The 27,829-nt window shown below is 36.5% G+C and overlaps 1 protein-coding gene across 30 annotated transcripts in view; it reads right to left on the bottom strand.

Moving 5' to 3' along the window:
• PTPRD (protein tyrosine phosphatase receptor type D) overlaps positions 1-27,829 on the bottom strand; it is a 313,470-nt gene that overhangs the window by 113,752 nt on the left and 171,889 nt on the right. For 6 of the 30 annotated variants that reach the window (XM_039381978.1, XM_039381979.1, XM_039381984.1 and 3 more), the window contains exons 5-13: positions 23,157-23,345; positions 21,916-21,924; positions 21,170-21,187; positions 19,276-19,386; positions 17,913-17,924; positions 15,616-15,885; positions 14,349-14,930; positions 7,750-7,883; positions 6,340-6,484 (exon numbers count right to left, since the gene is read on the bottom strand). In XM_039381978.1, the coding sequence (XP_039237912.1) occupies positions 6,340-6,484; positions 7,750-7,883; positions 14,349-14,930; positions 15,616-15,885; positions 17,913-17,924; positions 19,276-19,386; positions 21,170-21,187; positions 21,916-21,924; positions 23,157-23,345 (1,470 nt within the window). Of the gene's footprint in view, positions 1-1,437; positions 1,632-2,661; positions 2,968-6,339; positions 6,485-7,749; positions 7,884-14,348; positions 14,931-15,615; positions 15,886-17,912; positions 17,925-19,275; positions 19,387-21,169; positions 21,188-21,915; positions 21,925-23,156; positions 23,346-27,829 lie in introns of all 30 variants that reach the window. The other 24 variants (XM_039381973.1, XM_039381972.1, XM_039381974.1 and 21 more) reach the window with 10 other exon arrangements.

Genomic DNA, 27,829 nt, shown 5'->3' with positions numbered 1-27,829 from the left:
ACAGGCAGGAAGGAGTGTTAGGAAGAGAAGGTAGTTGACTATCCAGCATGGAACAATGGCAAACAGGTAGGTCAAAGCCAAACTTGACAAAAGAAGAAATACAACTTTTGCCTTTATAATATTTGGGCTCAAATATCTTACCTAGTCTCCAGTTACTAACTTGCTAGTGTTTAAAACTGTTTAAACTCAGAGAGGATGAAAGTAAAAATTTGTGCAAGGAGGGGGAGAACCAAATCACACTAACACTAGAATGTCCTTTTCCACTGCCTCTCCCTTTTCCCTTTCCCTTCCTGCTTCCTGAACCACTTTCATCTTTCTCTCCACTGAATTTAAGCTGCAAGAACACCGTGTTTTGCAAAATAATTAAATAAGTACTGGCAGGTAAAACTGCAACAAAGATGTCCAGACACAGAGACAGTATTTTGAGAATAGGGTCATCAGTAAAATGCAGGTGTAGGAGATCTATTCTCAAAAAAAGTCTCTGCAGAACTGAAATTTAGAACTAAGACTGGGAGGGAAAAAAAAAAGCAAAACCCCCATATATTTACTCACATAAAATACTTAGGAAGCAGATTTAACTCTTTAATTTAGGTTGATAATTTCATTTCCAGTCAATCCAGTCATAAACCATGGGCTAGGAGTGAGAGGTGTGTACTTGATAACAGTTTCAATGTAGGATGACTCCTCCAGTACCAGAAGCTTTGGGAATCTTAAGCTTTACAGAACACTTGCATCACTTAGTAAAATCCTAGTTTGAGAAGCTTTTTAAACTTGATGTTTTCATCACCTCATAATCTCATAATTTCTAAAACACGGAAAATTTTGCAATATAAATAACTGCATGCCTATTTCAACTAAGCTCCTAATTTTATTACAGTTACGATATGAATAACAAAAAGTATAAATACCTCAGTGGTTTTATACAGTTGCATTAAGAAAATTCATTTCTTGTGAAATGTGTGGTGAGATGCCTACAAGCTAATCACAGAAACACTGTAATAATGGGCTAACACAGGCTTCTAATGATTTTAGGCTCTCTACTGAAACAGTGCAATAGCACATGGGGGGAACAGGCTGTGCACAATTTGCTACACTGAATGTGACCTGGGTCAGACCACCCTGACGCTTTAAAACTTCAGAGAATAGGTATAGGGTGTCCATCAGTCTCTAGGTTTAGGGGGACCAGAAGAATGACACATCTTAGCATTTAGTTGTAGACCAATAGAGAAGAAGGTGTCTAGATTTGGCCCAAGAACCTTTAAATGTAAGTGTTCTAAAAAACGTTTTTAAAACAGAGACAAAAAATGTTAGCAGGTAGGCTGATAAACAGAAAGGAAAAAAACACACACAAACAACAAAAGGCAGTTCTGGATAGCTCTCTGGTACATTAAATGTCTTCACTGTGACCTAGAAAAGAACATAAAGGGCTCGAATTACCTGCGCATCAGCCAGCATGATGTCCTTCAGCATGGGTTGACCCTTTGGCTCTCCATTTTCCATCCTTACGTAGTGGACCTGGTATCCTCGGATCTGACCATGCTGCTTATTGGGCACAGGTGAGCGCCATGACACTTTAACAGCAGTAGAGTTGACAGCCTCTACCTCGACTTTGCGAGGAGGACCACTAGGAACTGGAACAACATCATTGGACAGAAGAGAATTACAGGCACCTCTCCCACCCATGGCTTTTTCTTTTTCTTAAAAAAGGGCAGACTCACTATGTTTTCTTTGAAGAATACAAATTATTCCACAAATGAAACTGCTCAACCAATCTGCTCTACCTTTCAGTGAAAAGATCAAAAAACATGACTGATGCAAAAAATGGAAGAAAAAGGAGTATTAGAGAAATAGAAAAACATGTAAAAATGTACAAAAGCCAAGGAAGATGCTTTGAGATTCAAAGCATTATAGTACAAAGAGATATTTTAATCATTGAAATAATAATACTACAATAACAGCAACAAAACCACAAAAGATTTCAAAAAAAGTTTCTCTTGTTTTTGTTCGCCAAGTTCTATGTTTTGTTTTGTTTTGATTTTTTTTCCTCAGTAGTATAAAAAGGAGGTTGATAACAAGGCTGTCTTCTGTCACTTTCAAGAATGGAAGAAAAGAAAACGTGAGGAGCATCAGTTTTCCAGATCAAAAAACAAAACTAAAAAAAAAAAAATCCAACCAAAAAAAAAAAAAAAAAACAAACAACCCCCCAAAAAGCAAATCAAAAAGCACAATATGGAAGAAGAAAGCAGTTAAAAAAAAAAACAACAAAAAACAAAAAAAAAAACAAAACCTGAAAAAAAGTTTATAGACATAAGTGTTTAAAAATAACAGTGATGGTAAAATCAAGGAAAAGGCAGAAAGTTTTTTTTCTGAGAATTATTTTCATGTTCAAGGAGCAAGAAGGATATGTATGTGCAAAAAGGAGCAGCAAATTCATGTCACTCACAAAAACAGTGCTTTCTGATAAAAAATTACAAAAATATCAAATATAAAAATGGTGTAGAAAGGACAAGTCTTTGATTACAAAGCTCAAAGGGCGAAAATATTTGATTATATTTGGTAAAAAGAGAGGAGCAGAAAAAAATTACTGTTTAGCCTACACAAAAGACAGCAGATCGACAGAGAGTCATAGAGGTGCAAACTGATGTAGTGGAGGCAACATACCATCTTCATCTGTCCGAATCAATACTGCTAAGCTCTCTGGGCCAGGTCCAACATCAGTGTGAGCAGTCACAGATATCCGGTATTCAGTCCATTTTTCCAGCTGTTCCAAAAGATATTGGGTACTGTCCGAGGAAATTCCCAAAATTTCATGGGGCTTGACATCTTCTCCATCAATCCCAATGTACTTGATGGAGTATTCAGTGATAATGCCGTTCTGCTTTTCCACCGGTGGAGGTTTCCAACTTACCAAAATGCTAGTGGAGCTGGGGCTTGTGCAACTAATGTCTTGAGGAGGAGCTGATGGCTCTAATTTCAGTAGTGGGTTAAAGGAGGATTTGAGTGGAAGGATAGGAGTGATTGAAAAAAATGAACAAAAGAAAAAAATAAAAATAAATAAAGGACACCCAAATGAAAATAATAAAGAAACAAAAGAAAAAGTAGAAACTTAAAAAAGCAAAACATCAGATAATCATATGCACCTTGGCTTATTAACATGAGGAAACTGAAAATGAAGAGACCAACTAAATGGTGAAAAAGGGTGTGGGGGAAATATATGAAAATGAAGCCTCAAAATAATATTACCTACCTGTAATTAAAATTCTTCTTGAAATAAACAAAAATGTAACACTTTTATGACTACTGATCTATCCTTATAATCATTGCAATTAGTGCAAGCTATAATATTTTAAATGACATGTGACACGTATTTACTTACAAATTTGGACATATCCCCTTCAAGTGGCTTTACTTTCCTTGAGAAAAAAAATCTCTTTTAACAGAACTCCCAAAAACTTGCAGTAATTGCTAGAAATTGCTCCACAGATTGCCATTTTTGCAGCCTTTCCACTCTCCTAAACAAATTATTTTTTTTTAAATAACAGAGTCTGCCTGACACAAGTCAACCATAAATTACATTTAAATAGAAAGCATTTAATGAAACATTTATTGCACCCAACATAATAGGAGCATGCAGTCCATAGAAGATGAAGAAAGTTTTAGTCAAAGATTTACCTACCAGGAAAAAGTGACAGGCTTGTTGATTCTGACTGTAACTTGTACTTACCCTAGATCAGCTGTCAGTTTTATTTTTTTAACTCCTCTTGGAGACACCTTTGCTAGCAAAGAGTTAATCCTACCAGTAATGTAAATTACTTCTACAGAAAAAAAAAATCTACCCCAAACAATGCATCAAGAAAGCAGGTATAGCAGTATTCATTTTACAAAGAGAGTTTACAAGATCAGCACATCAGAATGGTGGGAGTTTCTGACTTTGTTTCATCTCTTGTCACCAGCACCAACCTTCCGGAGCAGAAGTGCTCACCTTTACTGCCTTTTTTTTGAAGGAATATGTTAGCATATTTACCATTTCCAAGCTCCAGGACATTTAAGCATGTATGTTATTTCACTGCTTTCAGTAAGGCAAATCAAGTACTGTAAGTTAGGTGTGCATTTATGGGCTTCAATGCACTTTGACTTAGCAAAACCTATGCTCGCTAACAAATCATTCAGAGCACCAAAAAAAATGAGCCATAGCTCAAAGTCACTCGCAGAAGTAGTAGATGCAGATTCCTTTCCTATTTCTGCCTTCTCTCTTATAAGGAAAACATAAATTTTATTGTGTTAGACCTTTATTTACCCCTGTCTCCCCCCTCCCTCCAATTTTCTTCCCCACTTTTTAAGGGAAAAAATAAACAAATGGATATTTATATTTATATTAGGTACATGAAACAAAATTAAAACAACAGACAAGGCCTAGGACCTGCTGTGACCTCCTGCATTTACACATGTAGCTTTCAGTTCCATACAGCTCTTTCCACAGGGATCAATGGCTTTTTACTCAGTATGGTACACTGCTCTTCTGAAGGGAAAGTATGAGGGAATGTACCAGTATTTCAAATACCTAGAGGAGGTGGATGGGGGAACAGATTTATCACATTTGGGATTGTTTTTATATACACTAATTCAGTAATCAAGTACTCAAAACATGCAAATCGCCTTCTACCATTATCTTGTGCAGGAAGTAAAATACTTGTAAAATGTCCCTTAAGGGTCTGACAAAAAAGAAATAAATCCCTGCAGCATCTTCCTCTGATACCAAGATGAAAGGCAATAGCATATTCTGGTGAATATTGCTAATAAACTCATAGAAGTTTATTAATTTTTAATTCATTATACCCTTAAAATGCAAATATATGGCACTTAGGTAAGAAAGGATAATTTGAAGGCTACTTGTGTAACCAGTTTTATTAATGTATATACTTTTTTTTTAAATAAACTTTTTTTGCAAACAAAAGGTTGTAATATTTTCAGCAAATAACTTGGGTCTGACCACTGAAATCAACTGGATCTCCCTACTATCTGAAGACAGAAGGCTGAGAAAAATATAATGTGTTCCTATATTCAAGAAAGGAAAACTGGTAATATCCTTAAACATGGAACATGCAAGCCTTGGCTCCTAGATGTTTACTTTGTATGCACAGTCTAAGCAATCTTCGCTCAATATAAGAGAATGAGCATTCTAAATAGTTGAAATGACTCCCAGAATAAATAAATACCTTTTTCTTAATCAAATTATTGATTCTGGATTATTAAAATGAAAAGGTGCCTTGCCACTATCTCTAAAACCAGCCTTGTTATATAGCTGTCTTTTATGCTTGTTCCAAATGCTTTAGAAGTGCTTCAGAAACACATTTAGCTTTGGTTAAAGCGTGTAGCACTGTGTCTCCAGTCACACTAACTGCTATTAATAAATAACGCTACCAAGGAATGATTGTGTAATCACATCTGCCATGATTGCAAATTAAAAAGACTCATGCCAATTGAGAAATTGAATTTTCTGTTTTGAATAATATTACTTTAAAAACAGGCTGTTTAATTTAAAACAAATACAAATAGAATTGCACTAAGTTTTAAAATGACACATTATAACGCAAACTGTCAGAAAAGCATAATCTATCAGGCAAAAATAACACTTATGGACATCATTGCTAAATATCTGATTGTTTTAGTTAAGTCTTAATTTAAATATTTTAAGGTGTATATATAAATCTCTGACAAATTTTTACCTCTCATTTGCGGGCAAATGTGATGAGTTTAATGACACTGTTTCCACAAGCACCAGTGAGAAAACTACTTTTCTACTGGTGTAAAATGACTGAACGCTGTAAAAAGACCAGATTAAGAAAATCTAACAAAATCGGGATTATTAGCTACTACAGAAGAGTTGTTAAGAAATTTTTGGTACAGTCTCAAATGTTCAACATGACCCACTCTACAGATTTTTGTACTTCAGGGAGATGCTGCAGAAACAACCTAGTATTACAGGAAATACACAGACGGGTGGAATTTTATGGGTAAAGAACTGTTATTAATGCGCACCTATTGCATGATACAACATTTTACCTTATTAGAACATAAAATAAAATATGACTATGACAGCATTATATTGCCTCCTTAGACACTGGTTTACAGAGGTCGTTTTTTGAAACTATGTAAAAGCCACTCATATTAAGTTGATCACAATACACCTCAAAAATATACATTTTAAGCATTCTTTTGCTCTATTAAGCAGCATGAATGCTGTATTCTGCCTTTATTGATGCCTCTCTGGACTAATGAGATTAATCTCTTCAAGAAATACAACACAAGAGAATAAAGTTTGCAAGGAAAGACACCTACTTGACTGCATGGTTCTCGCTGAGATTTCTGCTGTTGAAGCACCCAGGCCTTGAGGAGAACGTGCAGCTAGACGGAATAAGTACAGGCTGTTTGGTCTTAAACCTTGCAGACGATAAGATGTAGTAGGTTCGGTGGAAACCCGTTGCTAAAGGTAAGCATAAGAGGATGTCTTGATTAGTATTCAGAGAATCTGAATTCTATATGTTGCCCATACAGGAAACGCTTTCATACTCTGATAACCCCATTGAGAAAAACTTAAATTCAGGAAAATAAATCAGAACCAAACTAAACCAAACCAAAAATTAATACATTAATTTGACAAACACATAAAAGGAACAGTATTTTTTAAAGTCAACAGTTTAAAAGGTGGAACTCAGAGACAGAAACACCACTTGACTGTTTGAGGAACAAATAGCTGTGTACAAAGCATAAGAGGCTTTTCAGGCAATACCACATGAACAAAGCCTCTTTTACAACAGTGAACTACAACATTTTATAGTGTAAATAATCTTGAGTTTAACCATGTAGTTAGATTTTTTCTTCAAATCATTAAGAAGCAAAATTGGCCAAAGGGTAACTTATTAAGAAGAGGCCTGCATCCTATTTGGAGGTGAAGTATGGTTCTGGTCCCCTTCCACTAAATAAGCTTATGTATTCACAGCGTATGTGTGAAGCTGTCATAAATGTAAGCTCAGCTGAAGCACTGGCAATGAGTAGATGATGCAGAAGAAACCAATAAGACTGACACTCCCCTGCTGCCTTCTGACACTCCTGGCTTCTTTATTTTGTCTGGGACACCTCGTAAGATCACATTTTTCCTATCGGAAAATTACTCTGAAGTTTATAGTAGAAACACAACAAAGGCCCTCAAACTGAAAATTATTTATGAAATAATGGTACAGAATAAGTCCATAGCAGGTTTTCATCTTTAGAAAAAAACCCATGTTTTATTCCCAATTATTATTGAAAGACTGAAAAGGCCTGATAATTCTCTTACCTGATGGCATAGAGAAACAAAAATTACCTAAGGCTGAAAATAGACTGCAGCATCCAAGTACAAGTCAAAAAAAAGCTTAAAGGTCCATAACATGCCCCCAGACACTTTTGCTTCCAAGCCTGTGTAGAGGAACAGGCTTGGGGACACAATCAATGTCTGAAACTGGATGGAACTTCTGTGAAGGACACATTGCTGTCTACAGCAAAATTCCACTGGCTGGTAACCATCAACAGCATTTTCAGCTGTTTACACACTTTCAATCTGTCCCTAGACTAACTCTTGGGTTTAACAAAGTCTTAAGCATCAAGGCATTTGTACTAAAGAAACTTACTAATACATGAAATTTAAACCATTGCAGCATTTCATGTCTGACTCACTAAAGATTATTTAAAAGATGTACAATTGCCACTTACCTCCTCCCCATGTTCCCCATCTTTGTAAACCAGTTCATAGCTGGAAATGGTATCAGAGCGTGGAGGTGTCCAGGAAAGCAATATGCTCGTTTCAGACTCAGGTTCTGCTTTGAAGTTCAGTGGTTGACCAGGCACTAAAGAAAAAGTTGAGTAGTGTTGCCTGTTATTTATTTGGCTAGTTTAACACTTTCGAACCTTTTAAACTACTATCTGAATATTTCACACAATATTACTTCATTTAACTTACTAAACTTAAACAAATTGATTTACAGTACTATGACGTAAATTAATCTGAGCATAGAAAAAGAATACTGATACATTTAATTCATATGTTAAAAAATTATCAATGGTTTCAAATAAATGTTTCATAGTATAAGTAATGCACACAAAACTGAAAAGCAATTGAAGAGATGGCTGGTGATAAATACAAGTGATCTAATAACCTACATGTGAAAATGCAAACATATACATCTATATATTTGTATGTGTATGGGGAAAAGCTAGTAGAACATATGATTGCTTGGAATAGTCTAGAATAAAGTGTTAAAACCATTACATTCATTTCCAAATATGAAAGTTACTTGCTCAGCTAATAAAAAAAAGACAGTAAACACATCCTGCTCTTTGAGTCATCTACATATTGAATGCTTGTGTAATCTGAAGAAGGTATAACCTACTGAAGAGATCTTCAGTTAAGCTGTCATTAGTGACATATTTCTACACTTTAAAGACTAGTACTTTTACCCATATAATGGAATTTCTAGTGACAACACACTCTAATTGCAAGAAGTAAAAATACAATTTTGATTGCACTAGACAAGAACGTTCTTGTTGTATCTTGGGTAATGGTCACAGAAATTATCCAGACCAAATGTTACCTTCATTTACGTCTTCAAATCTAAAGCAAATAATAAGGCTGACTGGGAAAAGACAGTAAAATATACCTCTATCATTGGATTGTATAAAATAGTTTTGGCACCCAAGTTCTAAAACATTACTTTCAGTTAATAGTGCTGTTGATAAGGCACAAAACAGTTTTCCACAGCATTTCTAGCTGTTTGAGAATAAAATCATAGAATCATAGAATCATTGGGTTGGAAGGGACCTCCAAGATCATCAAGTCCAACCCTTGATTCACTACCGCTGTGGTTGTAGCATGCTGTTTTTTAAGGGGAAAAAAAAAGTACTCCTCAGCACACACTGAGAACCAAGTGTGACAAATAGAATGACGTCACATTTTTCAGGGGAGAACTCTACTAGAGCTTTACAAGTATGTATCTTTTGTACAGTGAAACACCTAAAAACTCCATGGAGCAAACAGTAAGAAAAACTGTATTTTAATTTTTATCTTCCCCAGACTTTTACAGAATATTACTCTGAGGATAACACTGCCCTTGTGTATGCTGCTACAGATTTGATATCTAACTTTAAACAGGCGGATAAACTTTCCACATGAGGTGCATATTCAAGCTCCTGTGTGGAGGTTGCAATTCCCCACCAGTCCTTTTTTTTTTCAATGAGTGAGAGTAATGAGACACCAACTGTTTTTACAGGAACAAAAAGGGATAAGACTAATTAGCTGTTTTTCTAAAAGATGCCTGGTCTAAAAGAGACCACTGCCTAAGTATTGCAAAGTGAAAAGGGGAAAAGATCACAAAACACAGGGAGCAATTACAACATATATCAACTAAGTATTTTTGACAGAAATACTTCTGATTTTGCAAGGAGAGGCTTCAGGGCTAGGGATGTCTTAGCTGGGAGAAGGGATGGTTTTGGGGGCACTCAACAGTACTCTTAGCACTGATGGAAGGGACGGAAGAAATGCAGCCAGGCTCTTCACAGGGTGTGGCAGGTGAAAAGCAGTAGCCCAAGCTGAAATATGAGAGGCTCAGGACAACACAGCAATAAAGCCAGGACCCAGGGAAGCTGACCATACCAGACTTGGGGGGCTTTACACTTCAACTGGGTGAAGCCCTAAGAAAGTTAGTCCGACCCCACAGCTGAGTCTGCTCTGGGCAGCGGCTGTGGCTTGAGACCTCCCTAGATGATCATCCTGCCAGCCTGAATTGTTTCGTGATGTTACGATCTGTACTTAATGTATGGATATATGAATTGTAGAACACAGTCAGGCAGCAATAGTAAATAATCAGTCAAGTGACTCATATGAAGGCTGGTACCATCTGTTATGATAAATATGGCAGCAGATGGAGAACTAAGGGTCTTTCCTGTCTCTGCATGTTTTAAGACCCCCATTCTCCAAGTATTCCTTTTATAAAAAAACCCCTTTGTGGTCTTAGGTCTGCAATTCTCAATAATTTTTTAAGACAAGTTGATGGCTAATTGGCTTTTCCAAATGCTGTTTGTCAAAATAATACCTTGCCGCAAAATCCAGTCTCCCCTCAGATTTTTTAACTGTAGTTTGGCAACTCTGATGCTGAAAACACTGACAGAAGAAAGAGGTGACAGAGAAATCTGCATTGCTCCAGGCAGATAAGAGAAGAAGGAGAAGAAAGAAAACAAACCCAAAATAACAGCAACTAACACTCTGTATTGCTAAAAAACTCTTGTAGGGAACCCATTGCTTAAGACAAAGGAAAAGTACTAGTTAAGAAAGTGGAAGAATAACTTTTAAACTATTTAGGATTTACGCCCAGAACACACAACAGCTGTTCAAAAAAATCTTCAGTGGCACATAGGAGTTAAGCCAAGCTGGAGCTGACAGAAGCTACTGCTTCACTTCAGAAACAGAAAAAGACCTAGAGAAACTTCAAAATCTACGTAAGTGGACTTCATACTCTTACTGAAGTGTTTTTGATTTCACACATCAAATCTAACTCCATATTAGTGCTGTACTTGGGCAGGTCACTAAAGGGAATGTTTCTGAGGAAGCATTCTCTCACTACTGTCAGTTTTTTTCTGCTTTGAGGGCAATGTGCTCTACAAAAGTACATTAAAACCCTTAACTTCCCTGTGCTCCAAAATAAGTCTTCTTACTTCTAAACATGACAAATCTTAAGTAGTATACACAATGAAAGACTACAATGCAATAATAAAACAAAGAACAAAGTCCATGACTTTTTTCAAAACTTCATATAAAGGTCTACATTTTTGCTTGCCTAGTCCTCCATGTTTATTGCTGGATAACCAGAAACAAATACAGACTGGTGGACATTTTCATTGTGGTTCTGTGTTCACCCCTGATTAAAGTGCCAGAACAGAATCATAAAATGGGATCTCAAATCAGAAGGGCACTTTAGTTTCCTGCACAGCTCCTCAGCTGGTTGAGGTAAACAGAAAACTGTGTTAGTAACAAAAATTTTGAATTTCTGGTAAAGTAGTTAGCTAGCTACAACACAGAACAGTATCTGCTTGCTATGGACTCTCTTCCTCTGATTTTCTAATCTTCTTTTACTAGAAGAACTCCAGAAACATTAATTTTGTTTAAGCTAAGGTTTCATTTATGTACCCTGCAAGTCAGATACTTAATCTTCTCATTACTGTCCTTTTTCATGTGTTCAAAACATTAGCCCTTTATAACTGTAATGATCCTTAGTCTCCAAATCATGGAGAAGCCTTGGTTTAAAATTAATAGTATGTTTTACATTTTAAGTTTTTGTCTAAAGAAGCATATGCTTACAGCTGCACATTCATTTCGCTGAATATTTTTTCTCTCTCTTTCTCCAGTAACCCACTATCCAATAGACCTTATGCATCTCTCATTCTCCCCTCTTTCTACCAAAGCTCAGAACAAAGACAAGATTCTCTTAATTCCTTCAGTAGCTATCCTCTCTTTGCACAGTAAAAATGAAATAAAATGAAACAAAATGAAATGAAACAAAAGCAAAACCCAGACAGTTTAAAACTCTAAATTTTCCTGGTACACACAGGTTAAAATAAGTTGCTCAGAGTATATGTACTTCTGACCACTTTAAGCACAGAAAGCAAATATAGTAAGATACAGAAGAAGTATGTGCTGAGCCCCTAAACTGGACGCAGACCAACAGGTTTTTGTTTTCTAAAAAAGTATATACAGGGCAAGAAGTATCACACTAAAAGTTATATCAAGGTTTCTTTTGTCTAAAATTTGGTAAGTCAATTCACCTAAATAACTGTCCAGTCCTGACTCCATCTTCAAGGGAATAAAATCCTTTGGCCCAAAAGGCAAGAATAAGGACTTTCCTAGGTATAACTTTTGGAATTGATCTCCACAGCTTTTTTCCGATTAAAGAATTTCTTAAAATGGTGTCTTTTTATCATAAAGAAAACAGTGCTGAAAACAACTGGTTAATTGTCCTATTGTGGGGCAATAGGATACGGCTTTGCCTTAAACTGATTAAGTAAAATACTGAAAATCAAAACTGAACATGATTTTTTAAAAAATATTTTATTTCTGGTTGTCTGAAAAATGCTTCCTTCTCTTCCTCTCAAACTACATGCTCCAAGTCAATATTTTAATTAAAAACTTGCTTCACTATCAGCAGAGTTTCTGCTGACCTGCAAAGTAAGAAGCCACTCACAGGCATTTCAAAAGAAAACTCTGCTGTACTAGGAAAGCAAAAATTCCTCTGCACAGTCTTTTTAAGAACAAATTATTAATTTTCATAATTTCTCTCCAAAGATCAGAATACACTTAAGGGAGGAAAGCTTTGAACTATTTAACAGAGCCTGTAAGTCACAGATGTCAGTAAGATTTTGTTGTATATATGCTCTAATATCCCCAAAGTAAGTATAAGGCTTAAGCTATATATTCATAATGGTAGGCTTATTTGTTTAACAAAAAAAAGGAAAAAAAATCAAACACATTGTAAATCATTCAGATTTACAATACAGGAAATCTGGAAGACAAGGGCAAAGAGGGCATTTTATTCTGTGGTGTTCACTGAAGAGAAACTACTGGATAGAAAAATGGGAAAATCTTAGTTTTTAAACATACCCCGAACTGAAAAACTGAACTAGACTTTCTTAGGTTTTTTCTCTTTTCTGATTTAAAATGTTGGTATTTCAAGGAAAAGTATCAGTGCTTAAGTATGCCTCCTGTATACCCCATTTTTTTTTTTTAAATTAGCCACAAATAAACATTATCAAGTCAACTCTGTTACGAAGTTGAAAGCATGTACTGAGAAAACCTCCAGCACTATTAATTTTGTTATAATTTCTTCAGATTGCAACAGTAATCAGGAACAGATGGGCATGATTAACAGCAAATTCTATGAAGGTTTTAATAAACAGAACTTTTCTGAACTGACCTTAGCAAGTAATGTGACTTGGGACAGTCCAGCTGAGCCTCAGTGCTCATTATTTCGATTCGTTCATCCTTTACTGGGGAAGCCACTGTCAAACACTTTCTAATCTAAGAGGTTCACAGTTGTGAACTATGACAGGTATACATACTTCTATTTGCATGTGCATGCAGACACATTTTAATGTACCACTAGAGGGTCTAAAAATAGTTAATTTTGTAACTTCTCAGCTGAGATACTGCAAAAGGAAACACGTATCTTTATGTAATACAACACCTAGAAAGATTCCAGGATAATACCTCATTGTCTGTCATTATTAAATGCATATTGGTAAAACACAGAAGTAAAAACTGGATGAAACGTAACTGTCTACAGTTACATTTTAGAGACCTGTTTTTTAAGATTTTGAGGGATGCTAAATTCTGCAACAGGAAACGTCCCTGTACTAAAAAATTCAAGTAGTATTATATACTTTAGACAATCACTGACCTACAGTAATATTTCATAGAGCTTTCTCTAAACTGCTAGACAAAAGGAGCTTTTATTTCTTATTGCTACAATAAACCATTTTGTGTAACTACCCCAGAGCTTCTTGCTTTAGATTTCATAAAATATTTTTTGCAATGTTTTTCACTGTGCTTGCTTGTCCTTTGCTAGTAAAACTAATTAATGGACCTAAAACTCCTGAATGGAAACAAAACAACCTAACTGCAAAGACAAACCAAGAAAATGTGACCTTTTGGTGTGCACTTTGTAAGGACAGGTAGGTTTCGATTTATAAATCCAAAGTGTACAGAACTGCTTGCTTGAACCTACACAAATGCTTGTTGTATTTAATGCTTTCATGTTTTATTTTGTTCTCAGAACCTTACCAACTAGCTGAATACACACGTGGTACACACACATTTTAGACTTCCAAAAGCAAGGTTCACTAGAGTGATGTGGCATAAGGGAGTCACAAGCCACCTAAATAAAGCCTACCAACACTGGCAACTCCTCAAAGAAAGCTACGAAGAACTATTTGACAAACTTGTTTGGTGCGCAGAGCATTGCCAAACAGAAGCCTCAACACTTGGCCACCTCCAGAATGAAAGTCACCCTGAGACTTCAGTTAAACTCCAGATAAACTTCTTGACACTGATGAAAAAAGAAATAAAAGTGTGAGGGGGTAATTTCCACTCTTCAGAGATAACTTGCACTGTGGAATTAAGAAAATGTTTTCGCAAAAGCTGCCCGAATAAACTGATTATCCTTGAAAGGGAGGGGTTTTGCAACATTTTAAACTCAAAGTCTCTCTGTGCAAAATTTCTGTATGCATTCAATTTTTTTTCACACAAACTCTGTTCACTGCTAGCTTACCTCCTGTTTGAGTGATGACCTGAATGTCACTAGAAAGTGGTCCATCCCCAACAGAAGTAAAAGCAAGAACTTTCACAGAGTATGCTTTCTGGGGTACGAGATTCCCAATAGTGGTAATATGACTGTCAGCCACGTTGTGCTTCATCCAGCTGTTAACATGTTGAGTGGGGTCCATGGTGTAATAAACTCTGTAACCTTGTATTTGCCCATTAGGTTCCTCAGGTTCTTCCCACTGTACTAAAATGGTGGTAGAGCTCAACATACGGGCCTGCACATTGCGGGGTGCACTTGAAGGTGCTTGCTCTGAAGTCCTTGTTGACACAGGCTCACTGGCTGGCCCTCGCCCAATGTTATTTACAGCAACTACCCGAAATTCATACTCTGAATATGGGCTTAGGCCAGCCACGCTATAACGTGTTGTGGCCACACCATCAATTTCTTTATATGGCTCCTCTGAGTTTTTGGGTTTGTGTTGGATTATGTAGTAAGAAACTGGTTCAGGGTTTCCAGAATCCCAAGTCAATGTTATGCTTGTCGCTGTGCTTTCTGTCACAACAGGTGTTCCAGGAGGTTTGGGTAAGGCTAAAGACAAATGACAAAAAATACAGTCAGCACTAGGTAACAGTAGACATTAGTTACTAAATTAAGAAGCTACAAACAACAAAACAAAATCATAACAGGAAAACTGAATGGAAAGAAGGCGTGATCCATTCAGAGGAAGCTTTTGGCAACTATGATTTCCTTCAAAAATCTATCAGAAAATCTTCAAGCTCTGTTCAATATGTTCATTTGTCATGAACTAATGATACTGACTTTTGTAATAAATGCCATAACCATATACAGAAGAGAAATCTTACAGAGGGACAATAAACCATTACAGTTTAATTTTCAAATACTCAATGAATACGATACTTGGACACCCAGCAACTCTAAAAATCAAATGGTTTGTAAAGGTTCCTTCTGTTGACAAGTAAATGCAACATTTTAAGATCTTTAACTGAAATGAAGGCTGGGAGCTAGACACAGAAGAATAATGGAATACTGTGGCTAACATTTTAATAAATATTACTTTATTTAGTCTATGAGCATTACTGCTGTCTGAGCCTCTGTTTTGCCTTATGCCAGTGATTGGCTGGAATATTTACCCTCTTGATTTAAGAGTGCCAGTGGCACTGAGTCCCTTTCAGTGCAATGTATTTGCTCAGAATATGGCAAGGAATGAAATAAAAGACTGAAATATGACAATATATATGTGCTTGGGATATACCTTTGACAGTTATCTGTGCTATTGCTTCTATAACACCGAGGGTAGACATAGCAACACAAGTGTAGTTTGCAGACTGTCTGACATCATTAAGCTCAAGGACGTTCCTCCCTATTGGCATATCATCCTCAGGTGTCAAATCTTCTGCTCCTAGCATCCATTTCACATATGGCATTGGTGACCCCACCGCAACACAGGTGATATTTACACTCCCGCCAGGCATGATCTCATGATTTGTGGGTGGGATAGAGAACCTTGGTGGGACTCGTCGAACTGGAACAAAACACAAAAAAAGGTAATAACATATACAAAAAAAAGACACTGAGTCTTGCATACTGACAGCATGCAGTGTACAGACACAATTTAATGTTTTAACATCTATTCCGATCTGCCAGAAAATATATATATAAGAGAAATATGAGACTAAGCAAGAATTTTGTCTGCACACAATGTGAATTATTCTGTATTTACTTGAGGCTATTAATAGGCACATTCATACAAAGGCTGATTCAGACCTATTAGGGCCCCACACATAACTAACTATATACTAACAATACATAAACACCATGCAAAAGATATACACGCACACGTGCACGCACACACACAGGCGCACATATATATATGCATTTTTTATGCCCATACATATATATATGCACAGAAGAAAACTGGAAGGTCAACAGCATGCTTGAGTTGATCACCAACTTCAATGCTGCGTGCTTCCATTTGATGTGAATAAATGTGCTAGGCCACATTGTCACATCACAGTCCTGGAACACACTGCCTACAGTAAATTGAAAGTGCAATTTCATTTGCTTTCCGACTCAAAGTAGATGCAGCCTCAAGACCTCACACTAACACTGAAACAAACATAAAAAAATATATAATTGCACACAGATACAAATATATATATATATATACACATATGTATACACATATACAAATTATATAAATAAGAATATAAATATATATATATATATGGAAAGAGAGAGAGAGTCACAGAAGGAGACTAGGCAAAGCCAGTACAAAGTACTGGATTTGGTCATGCAAGCAAGCAAATGACAGAAAAAATAGAGAATCATGCTTAGGGAAATGTCTGAGTAAAAACGACAGAGAGAAAAAGAACTCAGAAAGAAAACATACTGGGTGAGGAAAGAAAACTTGAAAGAGATGGGGATAGGCTGACAGATAGATACAGGAGTTTAAGAGAAGCATACAGTTTGAGGGAGAAGGAACTAAGATTAAATTTAGGGGGTTAAAAAGCAACTGTTAAGAAGGGCCACTGGGAAAATAGCAGAATATTGAACATTCAGGATTCCACTATGCTCACAGCTAAGGGAAAGCAAAATAAGGATTGATAATATTAGACATTTCTGTATTGACAGCAAGGGGTGTCAACCTTAAACACACAGCAGGACATTCCACTAACAGAGTAGTTAATATTTAAGCAAACACAACACCGAGAAAATTACCAGGCAATAACAGATCAGTGTTCCTGCTTCAAATATTCTCAGTGGTGTGCATATGTGTGTAGGAGGTGGAAGCGACACAGGTAGCTGAGAGAGGTAGGTTTGTATTTAGGCCTTTAATTGGACACTGTACTCAAAACTGTATTTATTTGGCCTTAATAGAGGCTAATGATTAAGACAGCTTTAATTCAGAAAGAAATTAAAAGTAAAATAAGACTATGAGTGAGTTTAAAAAAAATAAAGGAAAATTATGTTAGTCTAAAACCTTTCCTCTTGGTTTGATTAAATTTCTGTGATCTTCTATGGATTCGGGAGGGGCTTACTGCAATGGCCTCATGAGTGAATGACAGGCAGAAGGGGAACAAGCAGAAAGCAAAACATCCGTAAGCGGCCAGTTCACAGAGGCCACACGAAGCAAATGGCAGGCAATGAGGAACTTCTTGTATTGAACAAAATCCTTATAGACAAAGGAGAGTCTAGTCTTCATGCGCAGGCTATTTAGAAAAGCAACTACTGAAACCATTCCTTGAAAAGCAGGCATCAGTATAAGCAAGAAATTAAAAGGGAAGAAAAAGCAGGAACACTGACCAAGTTTAGTAGACGTTAGTATTATAGCTAAAAAGATTGCCATGCATCCAGGTTCATTCTCTCTTATCGTGCACAACAGTTAGATACCAGCACTCATCAAAAGCCATGACCAGGGCATTCTCTGCTTAAACATAACATTAACTTAAAAAATGCCACAATGCAGCTACATTCATTTCATTTGTATTCTTTGTTATTGGTTTAATTAATAGTTTTGTAAGGTGGGTAAAAAGTAAAAAACACACCAACCTTCTCGCAGCTCTGAGGGATGTAGGGGGTTTGATGCAGAACACAATGAAATGAGGAAAGGAGAAAAACAAGGGAAACACAGAGAGAGTAAAAAGGCCATATCAAGGCTTTCAACTGCTAGTTGAACATCTCTACTTGCGCTAATTAAACCTTCCTGCCTCATCTTGAAAAGTTAGCATTTTCTACAGCTACAATAATGTTAGAAATAATAGCTAGCATAATTTTGAAATTTTCCTTTGGATATAAAGGTATACATGCCTCATGCAGTACAGGAAAGTCAGTATGTCGGAGGACAAGAGAAAGAAAATAAAAGATCAAATAACTTTCTATGGATGTCATAACTATGAAAGGTTTTCCTTTCTTTTCTTTTTAATTAGCCGAAAGAGTCACACCATATGAAAACATATCAAGTTGATTGAAAAATCATCTCTAAAAAAAATTTCAAAATCAAGCTAGGCATTTTTTGTAAGGTAATCCACCCTGCAGCAAAGTTTACAGCTATTTATGTTTTCATTCCTATTTCCCCCGCCCATCCCCTTATACTCTAGACACACACACACACACACACACACACATATATACACATATGTATGTATGTATGTATGTTATAGTCTTTGTTTTACAGAAATTTGCATCAATTAGACATAGCAAATACTGCCTGCAACAAAGTCCTTCTTTCTAGCTGAACTAAAAAATATTTTCATATATTAATAACCATTTCTACTACCGCACAGAAGAATATAATTGTTTTCTTATTAATCATACCTGTCATATACACAGGTAATTTCTCAAAATAATATAGCCAATTGGCCACTATCATTCACTCACAAGTCTTACATTAAATATATATATACATGCATATATAATAAGAAGAAACAGAAAAGAGGAAAATACAGTTGTGCTCTGCATACATCAAGTTATAAAGTTAGAAGCTTTTCCTTTGCAGTTACACAGCAGAGGTCAGACAGGCATACACCTCAATGCCTTGGGGTTACACTCAGCTGATTAGTAGCACACACAGCAGTCACTTCAGGAGTTCGAAAAGAAAAGCAAAACAAAACCAAACCAATAAAAGAAAAAAATGCAAAGCACAGTTTAACTTAACTTGGGAGAAAAACAGAAGTTAAGATGTAAAAATATAAATATACTTACAAACCTTAACCCACAGGATAGACTGGACTCAAGAGTGCTTTAAAAGAACAAAATAAACCCCAAGCCTTTCCTCTACAGTTTAAAATGAATTTTACAACTGACACATTTACCATGGCATTTTGATTATTACGGTGGTAACTTTATAGATCCTGAGAGTATCTTAGCCCTGAACCTGAATGAACAGTGGATGCCAGGGTTATGTCATTCCTACCTCTGACATATAGATTGGCAGGGGCAGAATAGCGTGTACCCGCACTGTTGGTTGCAACACACTCATATTTGCCTTGGTCAGATTCTTCACTCAGTTCAATTTGGAGGGCACCTGTATGAATATAAAATACATTGCCAAAGAGACGGTCAGAGGAGGCTTTTTCTATCCACAACAATACACCTCTCAACAATATGAAAAGCTTGTATGCGAAGGTCCACTCAACGTCGGTTCATTTTCTTGCTAAGGTGCACAGACAGAAAATGATGCAATGAAAAAAACAAAGAGATTATTTTTTTCACATCATCAGTGCTAGCACAGGAAAACAATTTGCATTTGGCAAAAAAAAAACCAAAACCCTCTAAACAATACTCTTTCCTAAACCATTAAAATGAAGATGGGTGAGACTGCTTCAAGGAAGAATGGCTTTTGAATAAAACAAAAGAGATTAAGTAGTTGGGTCATTATAATTATTTAATTTTTATTTAATTGTTTCAATCTAGTAACAAAAGTAGCACAAAAGGTGGTACTCGTAAAAAAGGCGGGACAGACTTCAAGAAATCTTCTGCTGAAGAAAGCCAAAAATGTGCAGCAATAACAAAAAGGCTGCTTGAAGTGAAAAAAAAAGAAACTGTATTAGTCATTTACAATCATCAAAATATTATTTTAAAGAAATAAAACTCCTTTAAGACATGCAGATTGATAAGAAAGACAGTTTTCCGCAACTTACAAGCTTAAAGCACGTTTGCTGAAAAACAAAGAGCAGTTGAATTAGAAGACAAAAAAGTTAAAAAGCATGGTCTACGCCAACAAGGAAGAACCAACCATCCACTGCTGAGGACCGCAGGAGGGCCTCCACAAGACACCCATCAAAATCCACAAGTGGGATTAGCAGTGTGGTGCCACAAAACCCAAGAAAAATACAAAACAAGAATTACAAAAGAAGTAAACAGTTTTGCTAGAGTATCAAAAACCAACAATACCACATACCACCAAGAATAATGAGTCAGTAACCTTTCATTTCCAAAGCCTGTAGATTAGAAGATCCAAAAATCCAGAGGTGAGAGAATTCCAAGAAAAAGAAAACAATAAATAAACAAACAACAACAACAAAAAAACCAACAAAAAAAAACCCCACCCCAAAAAAAAAAAACACAATAAAGGGAAAAAAACATTTCTGTAATTTTTTAGGGGGGGACATATAATTTTCAATTTTCAGAAGTTAGAGAAAAAAAAAGGATTGAAGAAGAACAAAAACAAAAACCTTTTATGAAAGATAAGACAAAAAGAAGATAGTCCATGTTGTCTTCTGCATGTCTGCTACTGTTCTCCAGACCATCTTGGCTTTGGTCCAGGACAAGAACAGCTAAGGAAGAAAAAAAATGATCTTTTTTTTGCTCCAGTTGGACAAAAAAAAAGAGGAAGGAAAAAAAAAGTAGAATAAAAAGGAAGAAAAATAAAAAAGAAGAAAAAGAAGAAGAAGAAAAAGAAGAAGAAGAAGAAGAAAAAAAAGAAAAAAGAGGGACAAATGGTACGCTGTGACTGGGCTATGGCCAGGAGACCTGGATATGCTTGCTTTGAAGCATATCACAAATTAATTCTTATTTATTTATTTATTCATTTGTTTATTTATTCAATGAACAAACAAAAAAGGAAAATGAAAAGGCAATGTGTAGAAAGAAAGATCACAATATGAGAGTCACTGATCATAACCAAACAGGACAAAGGAAAAAGAAAATCAGATGATGGACATTTCTGTCGGTTTGTATTTTGTTTTGTTTTTTTCCTTAAGGAAAACAAAACAAAACCAACCCAAAAACAAGACAAAGATGAGAGGGATGAAAGGACAGAAAGAATGAGTAAGATCATTCTGTGAACGTTAGTTCAGCACTCTTACCTCTTATTGGTGTACCACCTGGGTGGATAATATGAATGCAAATAAGATTAGAAAGAAGAAGCATTAGTACGAGAAGAAGGAGGCTAGGGCTTTGGAAGAAGAATCAAATTAGATTTACAGAATTAAATAAGGTCTTAAGAGAAACTTGAATTACTATACTGTTAAAACAGGAATATATTAGATAGTATTATCAAGTTATAAAAGCAAGTTTCATTGTACCACAAGGGGCAAAAATGCTACAATTGGCTGCACTGCCATTCTCAGAGAAGCATCTGAGTTCCTAGACGTTTGGTTATATAGAGTTAGATATGTATCAAATATGCCTCAAATAACTTAAAGGAAACTTTACAAAACTGTACTTATGACATAGTTTAGGAAAATATTGGAAATTCTATTTAAATATATATATATAAATCTATATATATATAAAAAGAGGATACACTGAAGGCTATCTCAAAACAAACACTGTAGTTTAGGCTGGATTATGGCATTTACTGTTCTAGATCTACGTGATACATGTGTACTGTTTCTTTTAGGTGTTGCTATGACTGATAAGACAACATTTCTGTGGAGGTGTGCGTGTGCGCCACTAAAGGGATCTGGTGACTACACTGACTGTTAGTAAAATGCATGCCATGCATTTTAAGAATAATAATACTAATCATATAATAATTATCATAATAATAATAATATTCTGAATATGGAAATTAGTGGGGGTGAAGTGCGCTTCAGAACTAAGCACTTACCAATAGATTCTGGAGATTTAAATACGGAGAGAAGAAAGACAGCATAAAAATATTATTATATTCCTTATAATTTGGTACAAAGTTTTCAGTTAAAACTTTATATACTAAATCATCTATGTCACATGTGAAAAAAATCTTAATTTACATTAACAGAAGGTTAATTTACACAGTTCTGCTGACAACAAGCAAAAAGTCAGTTAACAAGACGATTTAACATCACAGGACAGGTCAAAAGCTGAGAATTCTGGGAAGACACGTGATTAAACAACTTAGATTCTACAACGATATCTACTACAATTGTCAAAGTAAAAAGCTCATTATATCCCAATGACCTTACTTTGGGACAAGCTTTAAACTTGATAAATCTCAAGATTTTGTTGTTGTTGTTGTTGTTGCTTTTATTTAATCTAAAGAGAGCAAAAGAATAAACTAGGGCAGGAGGAGAGTGAAAGAACTGCTAGGGAGGTGCAAGGGGCAAAGAGAGAGAGCAGCAAAAGCTGGATTCTACACCAAAAGCAGACTTCTGTAGATCCAGAAAATGTAGGACTCATAAAGCTTTAGCGTGGGCGCACACTACTGTGGCTAAATGTGTTGGAAAAATGCTCAGCCAGCAAAAAAACCCCAACTTTATTCCACAGATTATCCAAAGATTTCTTTTCCTTTTTTTTTTTTTTTTTAAGGTATAAATCTGCATGGGAAGAAGTACTGTGCTTTGTGTATTCGTGAGAGGAAAGAAGATGTGTCCAAACTGGCTAATCTTTGGTGAAGTCAAATGTGGAAAAGATAGCACAAAACACATTTTAAATTTTAATTGAAGTGTCTAATGCAGGTTTTGGTTTTGATGAATATAACCATTGGTACTCCTTGCAATTTCTGAATGAAGTCCAATGTTGAAATAAATTTGTTAAAAAAAAATAAAAAGGAAAGAAGAAAGAAAGAGGAGAAAATGGATCCATCAAGTACTGCAAAAGCAGTAAAGAAAAAAATTATCAAAAAATACAGTCACAGCAGTGAGCAATGTGGAGTAAACAGAAGCTGCAAAACATATAGAGACAGACTCTATAGAAAGCTATGACAACATCACAGACATGGACAACACACTTAGTAACACAGAAAAGGAGAGGAGAAAGAGAAATTATTACCTATAAATAAAAATTTTAAAAAAAGGAAGAGAAAGAAAAGAAAGAAAAAGTGAGAGAGAACAACTCTGGGCGTTGGTGGAAACAGTAACAAGACCCTACCTGAGCGTAGCTGCTTGATGCGGCCATTGTTGTTGCTTGTGTCAACAGGTAGGAAGTCTTTGAACCAAGTTATTTCGGGATCAGGATTGCCACTGGCTGCACATAACATGGTAGCTGTGCGAGTTCGTTCAACCACCTTCAGCTGTGGGCCCATATCAATGGTGGGAAAACCTCGAGGAATTTGATCCTCTGGAAAAAAAATGTGTAAGTTGAAGGATTTCACATTTGTTACACAGTACTGCATGAAAGCCTGAATCATCAGCCTGCTTAACATTCAGGGGTCACCTAATTGTTTGTTCATAAGGAACTGAAAGGAACTGAATGTAAGGACTGAAAAAAACAGATACCTGCTCAGTATTTTTGGTTAACTTACATTGATTAAAAAGCTGATAAAAATTAAAAAATTCATAAAAATTGGCTACAAACTTTATAGTGTCTTATTTAAATGCATTAAATCACATGAGATATGCTGCATAGTGTATAATCATTAGACTCATACAATGGTACCTTACAACACTGATGTTGCTCTGCTTGCACGAGTCCTCACTATTTTATGTGATATATTGAATTACCATGTCTATCAACAATAGGGAAAAATCCTTTTCTATACATCATACAAATGCATAATACAATCATGCAGTATAGAATCTGGCCAGTGACTTGAAAGAACCAAGTTATGTTTCTTGCTTTTACTATTATTACTTATCTGCTGTCGGTCTTAATGTTTATTGGCCCTGTGCTTCAGTTGTCCATCTGTAAGACGGATATGATAGTGCTTTACTGCTAGAGAGAAGTGCTGTGAGGATGAGTGCATTACATGATTTCAAAGCACTGAGAAATTCTAAACACTGGAGCTATGCAGATTAGCAAACTTAAAGTGACAGGATATTCATAATGGTCTTGAATTAGACACAATAGAGTCTATTAAGACACTCGGATATGGTCAAAAATCCATATCCTAGTGTGGTCAATATTGAAATATTAAGAAATACTGAACAAGAGCAACCAGCTTTCTTAATATGATACCTGGTAGCAAATAGCACTGGAAGCAGAGTGGGATCAGGCAATTTTTCAGAAATTAGGTTAGCACAGCTAAAATAATCTATTTGAAATACATCATCTTGCTCCCCTGTCCATTACAATGGCAAAAATATTTTTATCACAAAATAATAATTTTTCCCTTAAAAAATGACAAGCAAAAAAAAATCTAAGAAAGAGGATCAACATTAACTATAAAACATGTATTATTAAATGTCTTGACTGGTCATTACTGACATGCAATTGATTAGGGGATAAAACTAACGCAGGAAATTGAACAATGTCATGAACAATGACATGAAGAAGTGTCACATTTTCAAACAGTTAAGTAAGTCTTCAGACTTTTCTGAAAAATGTATAGCAAGCAAGTGCAGCCTATAAATCGTTGTAGTTCCTGGGGTGTGAAGTTGCCCATGAGCTACTTAACTGCTTGCAATACGTAGCACGTAGATACCCACAGAATCACAGAATAGTTTGGGACCTTGAGTCATCTACTTTCAACGCCTCTGCCATGGACATCCACTAGACCAAGTTACTCAGAGCCAGATTCAGCCTGGTCTTGTACACCTTCAGGGACAGGGTATCCACAACTTCTCTGGGCAACCTGTTTCAGTGCTCCACCACCCTCACAGTACAGCTTTTCTTCCTAAGATTTAAGATGAACCTATACTTCTTCAGCTTAAGACAAATCCCCCTTTTACTATCACTACCTGGCCTTGTGAAAAGTCCCTCTCTAGCCTTCTTGAAAGCCCCCTTTAGGTACTGAAAGGCTGAAGAAGGTCTCTCCAGAGCCTTTTTTTCTCCAGGCTGAACAGCCACAAGTGTCTCAGCCTTTCTTCACAGAAGAGGTGTTCCAGACCTCTATCAACTCTCCAGTGTAGCTCTCCAGTGGACTCATTCAGACAGGTCAGTGTCTTTCTGGTGTTGGGGGCACCAGACCTGGATGCCGTACTCCAGGTAGAGTCTCACAGGAACAGAATAGAGGGGGTAAGCATCTCCCTCAACCTCCTGTTCATGCCTCTTTTGATGCAGGTTAGGATGTGATTGGCTTTCTGGGCTGCAAGTACAGATTGCTGGATCATATTGAGCTTTTCATCCACAAACAACCCAATCTTTCTCCCCAGAGCTAGTCTCTACCCATTCTCCACCTAGCTTGTATTTGTGGTTGGAATGGCTACAACTCAGGTGTAGTACCTTACACTTGGTGCTTGTTGAACTTCCTGAAGTTCACAAGGTCCCACCTCTCAAGCCTGTCCATGTCCCTCTGGATGGCATTCCTGCCCTCCAGCATGTCAACTGCACCATATATCTTGGTGTTGTTGGGAAACTTGCTGAGGGTGCACTCAATTGCACTTTCCATGTCACTGACAAAGATGCTAAATAGTTCTCATCCCAATACAAATCCCTGAAGATTGTGTCATTGCTTTCCAACTAGACATTGAGCTGTTGACTGCAACTCTTTGAGCGCAATCATCCAGCCAATTTTTTATCCACCAAGTGGTCCACTGTCAAATTCATGCCTCAGCAGTGTACAGACAAGGATGTCACACAGGACAGTGTCAAATGCTTTACACAGATTCAGGTAGACGGTTTCTGTTGCCTTCTCTTGTCCACCACTGCTGTAACTGCACTGTAGACGGACACCAAATTTGTGAGGTACTATTTGCCTTTAATGAAGCCATGTTGGCTGTCAACAATTATTTTGGCTGTCTCATTATCTTTCATGTAGAGTTTCCTGAAGGATCTGATCCATGATCTTGCCAGGCACTGAGGTGGGACTGATCAGTCTGTAGTTCCCTGGGTCTTCCTTATCTCCGTTTTTAGAAGTGAGGGTCATGTTTCCTCTTTTCCTGGGAACTTTACCAGACTGTCATGACTTCTCAAATATGATGTATAGTGGCTGTATCCTTCCATTTCAACACTCTAGTCGTAGGAGACATCCCACTGTTTTTCCATGATGCCAATAAGGTTGTAGCCCTGCATACATCCACACATGTCTACTTCCTCTTATTCATTCCCCATGTTGCATGTGTTAGCCCAGAGGCATTAAGTTGCCTCCGCCCCACCTCCAATGAAGGTGACTTTTTGGAGTGGCTGGAATTTCTTGATGCTGTCCAGGTCTTCTGCTGCTGACCTACATACTCTCTCCAGGCTCTGAGCATCTCTTGCTGGCTCAGGCATCTAACTGGTACGAGTGGGATGGCATGTTATCACTTATGGCATGTTATCACCTTATCACTATTAAACCTGATGATATCCCCTTCCTCTGTTAACTAGTTTAAAACCCTATCAATAAGTCCTGCCAGCCCTTGACCAAAGACCCTCTTCCCCCCACAGAGAAAGGTGAATCCCATCTGCATTTAGCAAGCCTGGTGCCATGTAGGCCATCCTGTTATCGAAAAACCAAAATTTTGATGGTGACACCAGTCATAGTACCATGTTAGTCCATAGGCTTCTTTTGATGTCACATTCTGCAACTGGAAGAATAAAGGAAAAAAAATAACCTGCACCCTTGATTCACCAATCATCCCAGGGCCTTGGTACAGTAAATACAACTCTCGGATAAGCTTCTGTAATTCTTCAGAACTAGTAATGCTTAAATGTCAATTCACCAGCCATAGGCTCTTCCCAAAGAAAGGTATGTTTCATGTCTGCTTATAAACATGAGGTCTTTACTTTGGTATTAACTGTATTTGGTATTAACAAGATTTGACTTGCGACACAGAACAGGATTTTTATGACCTGACCTTTCCTTTCCTACTTGGCTCATACAGAAACCCCCAGAGTCTCTTTTGCAAATACCTAAGTGTATAACAAAGATAATTTATCCTGAATACTAATAGGATGGAGTAGTAAAGAGTTTCCCTTTCTTATTTTTAATAAGGGCAATTAAATTCCATCCATCTGCCTTATGCATAGAATCTCTTTGAATGAATGCTCTTCATGAAATTTTCATGAGAAACATCACAATATAACAGACTCGAATACCCAGAACTGTTATGTTTTTGACAGTTGTGGCTTGTTTCCAACCTGGTTTTCAGGTATTTGGCAATAAACGCCAATATTCAACATCAAATGGACCAGGGAAATAGTGAAATTTCTAATTGGAGGGCTTATCACAGTGGATTTAGTTTTTAAGATGTTAATTGTTTTTTTTCTGTCTAAGTTTATTCACGATTTGTATAAAACTGTCTTTACGCTTTGATGATACCAAGTTTGACAGATCATCAAACACACTATGAAAGAGAACTGAGGATCAAATCATTGAAGAACTGCCTCTCAGCCACGGTAACAGAAAAGTAACTATTAGAAAATTTTGATATATTGGTACTTCTACAATTTTACATGAGGTGAACAGAAAAATATTTTTTACTGATCCTTAATATGCTCATTAGGCTCTAAACTGTAGTATATACCACTCTTTCCAATTAATATTTAGTTCTAGTTAATTAGTTTCCAATTCATCAACAATTTAAATCAGACCTGACATTCCCAAAGCCATTTGGTACTGTCATTTTGAGAGGCCATTAAAGGTCAGATTTCTCTGTCCTTGTGGCTTAGTTACTTATACATGTAATACATATTTTGTTTAGGATGACAGATACAAGGGATTTAGAAACAGAGCATATTCTTTG

Source organism: Pipra filicauda, unplaced genomic scaffold, assembly GCF_003945595.2.
Source record: "Pipra filicauda isolate LSUMZ 115617 unplaced genomic scaffold, ASM394559v2 scaffold24_size8852520_pilon, whole genome shotgun sequence".
NCBI lineage: Eukaryota > Metazoa > Chordata > Aves > Passeriformes > Pipridae > Pipra > Pipra filicauda.
The sequence above is the reverse complement of the archived record's forward strand: the minus strand, read 5'-3'. Positions and strand labels throughout refer to the sequence as shown.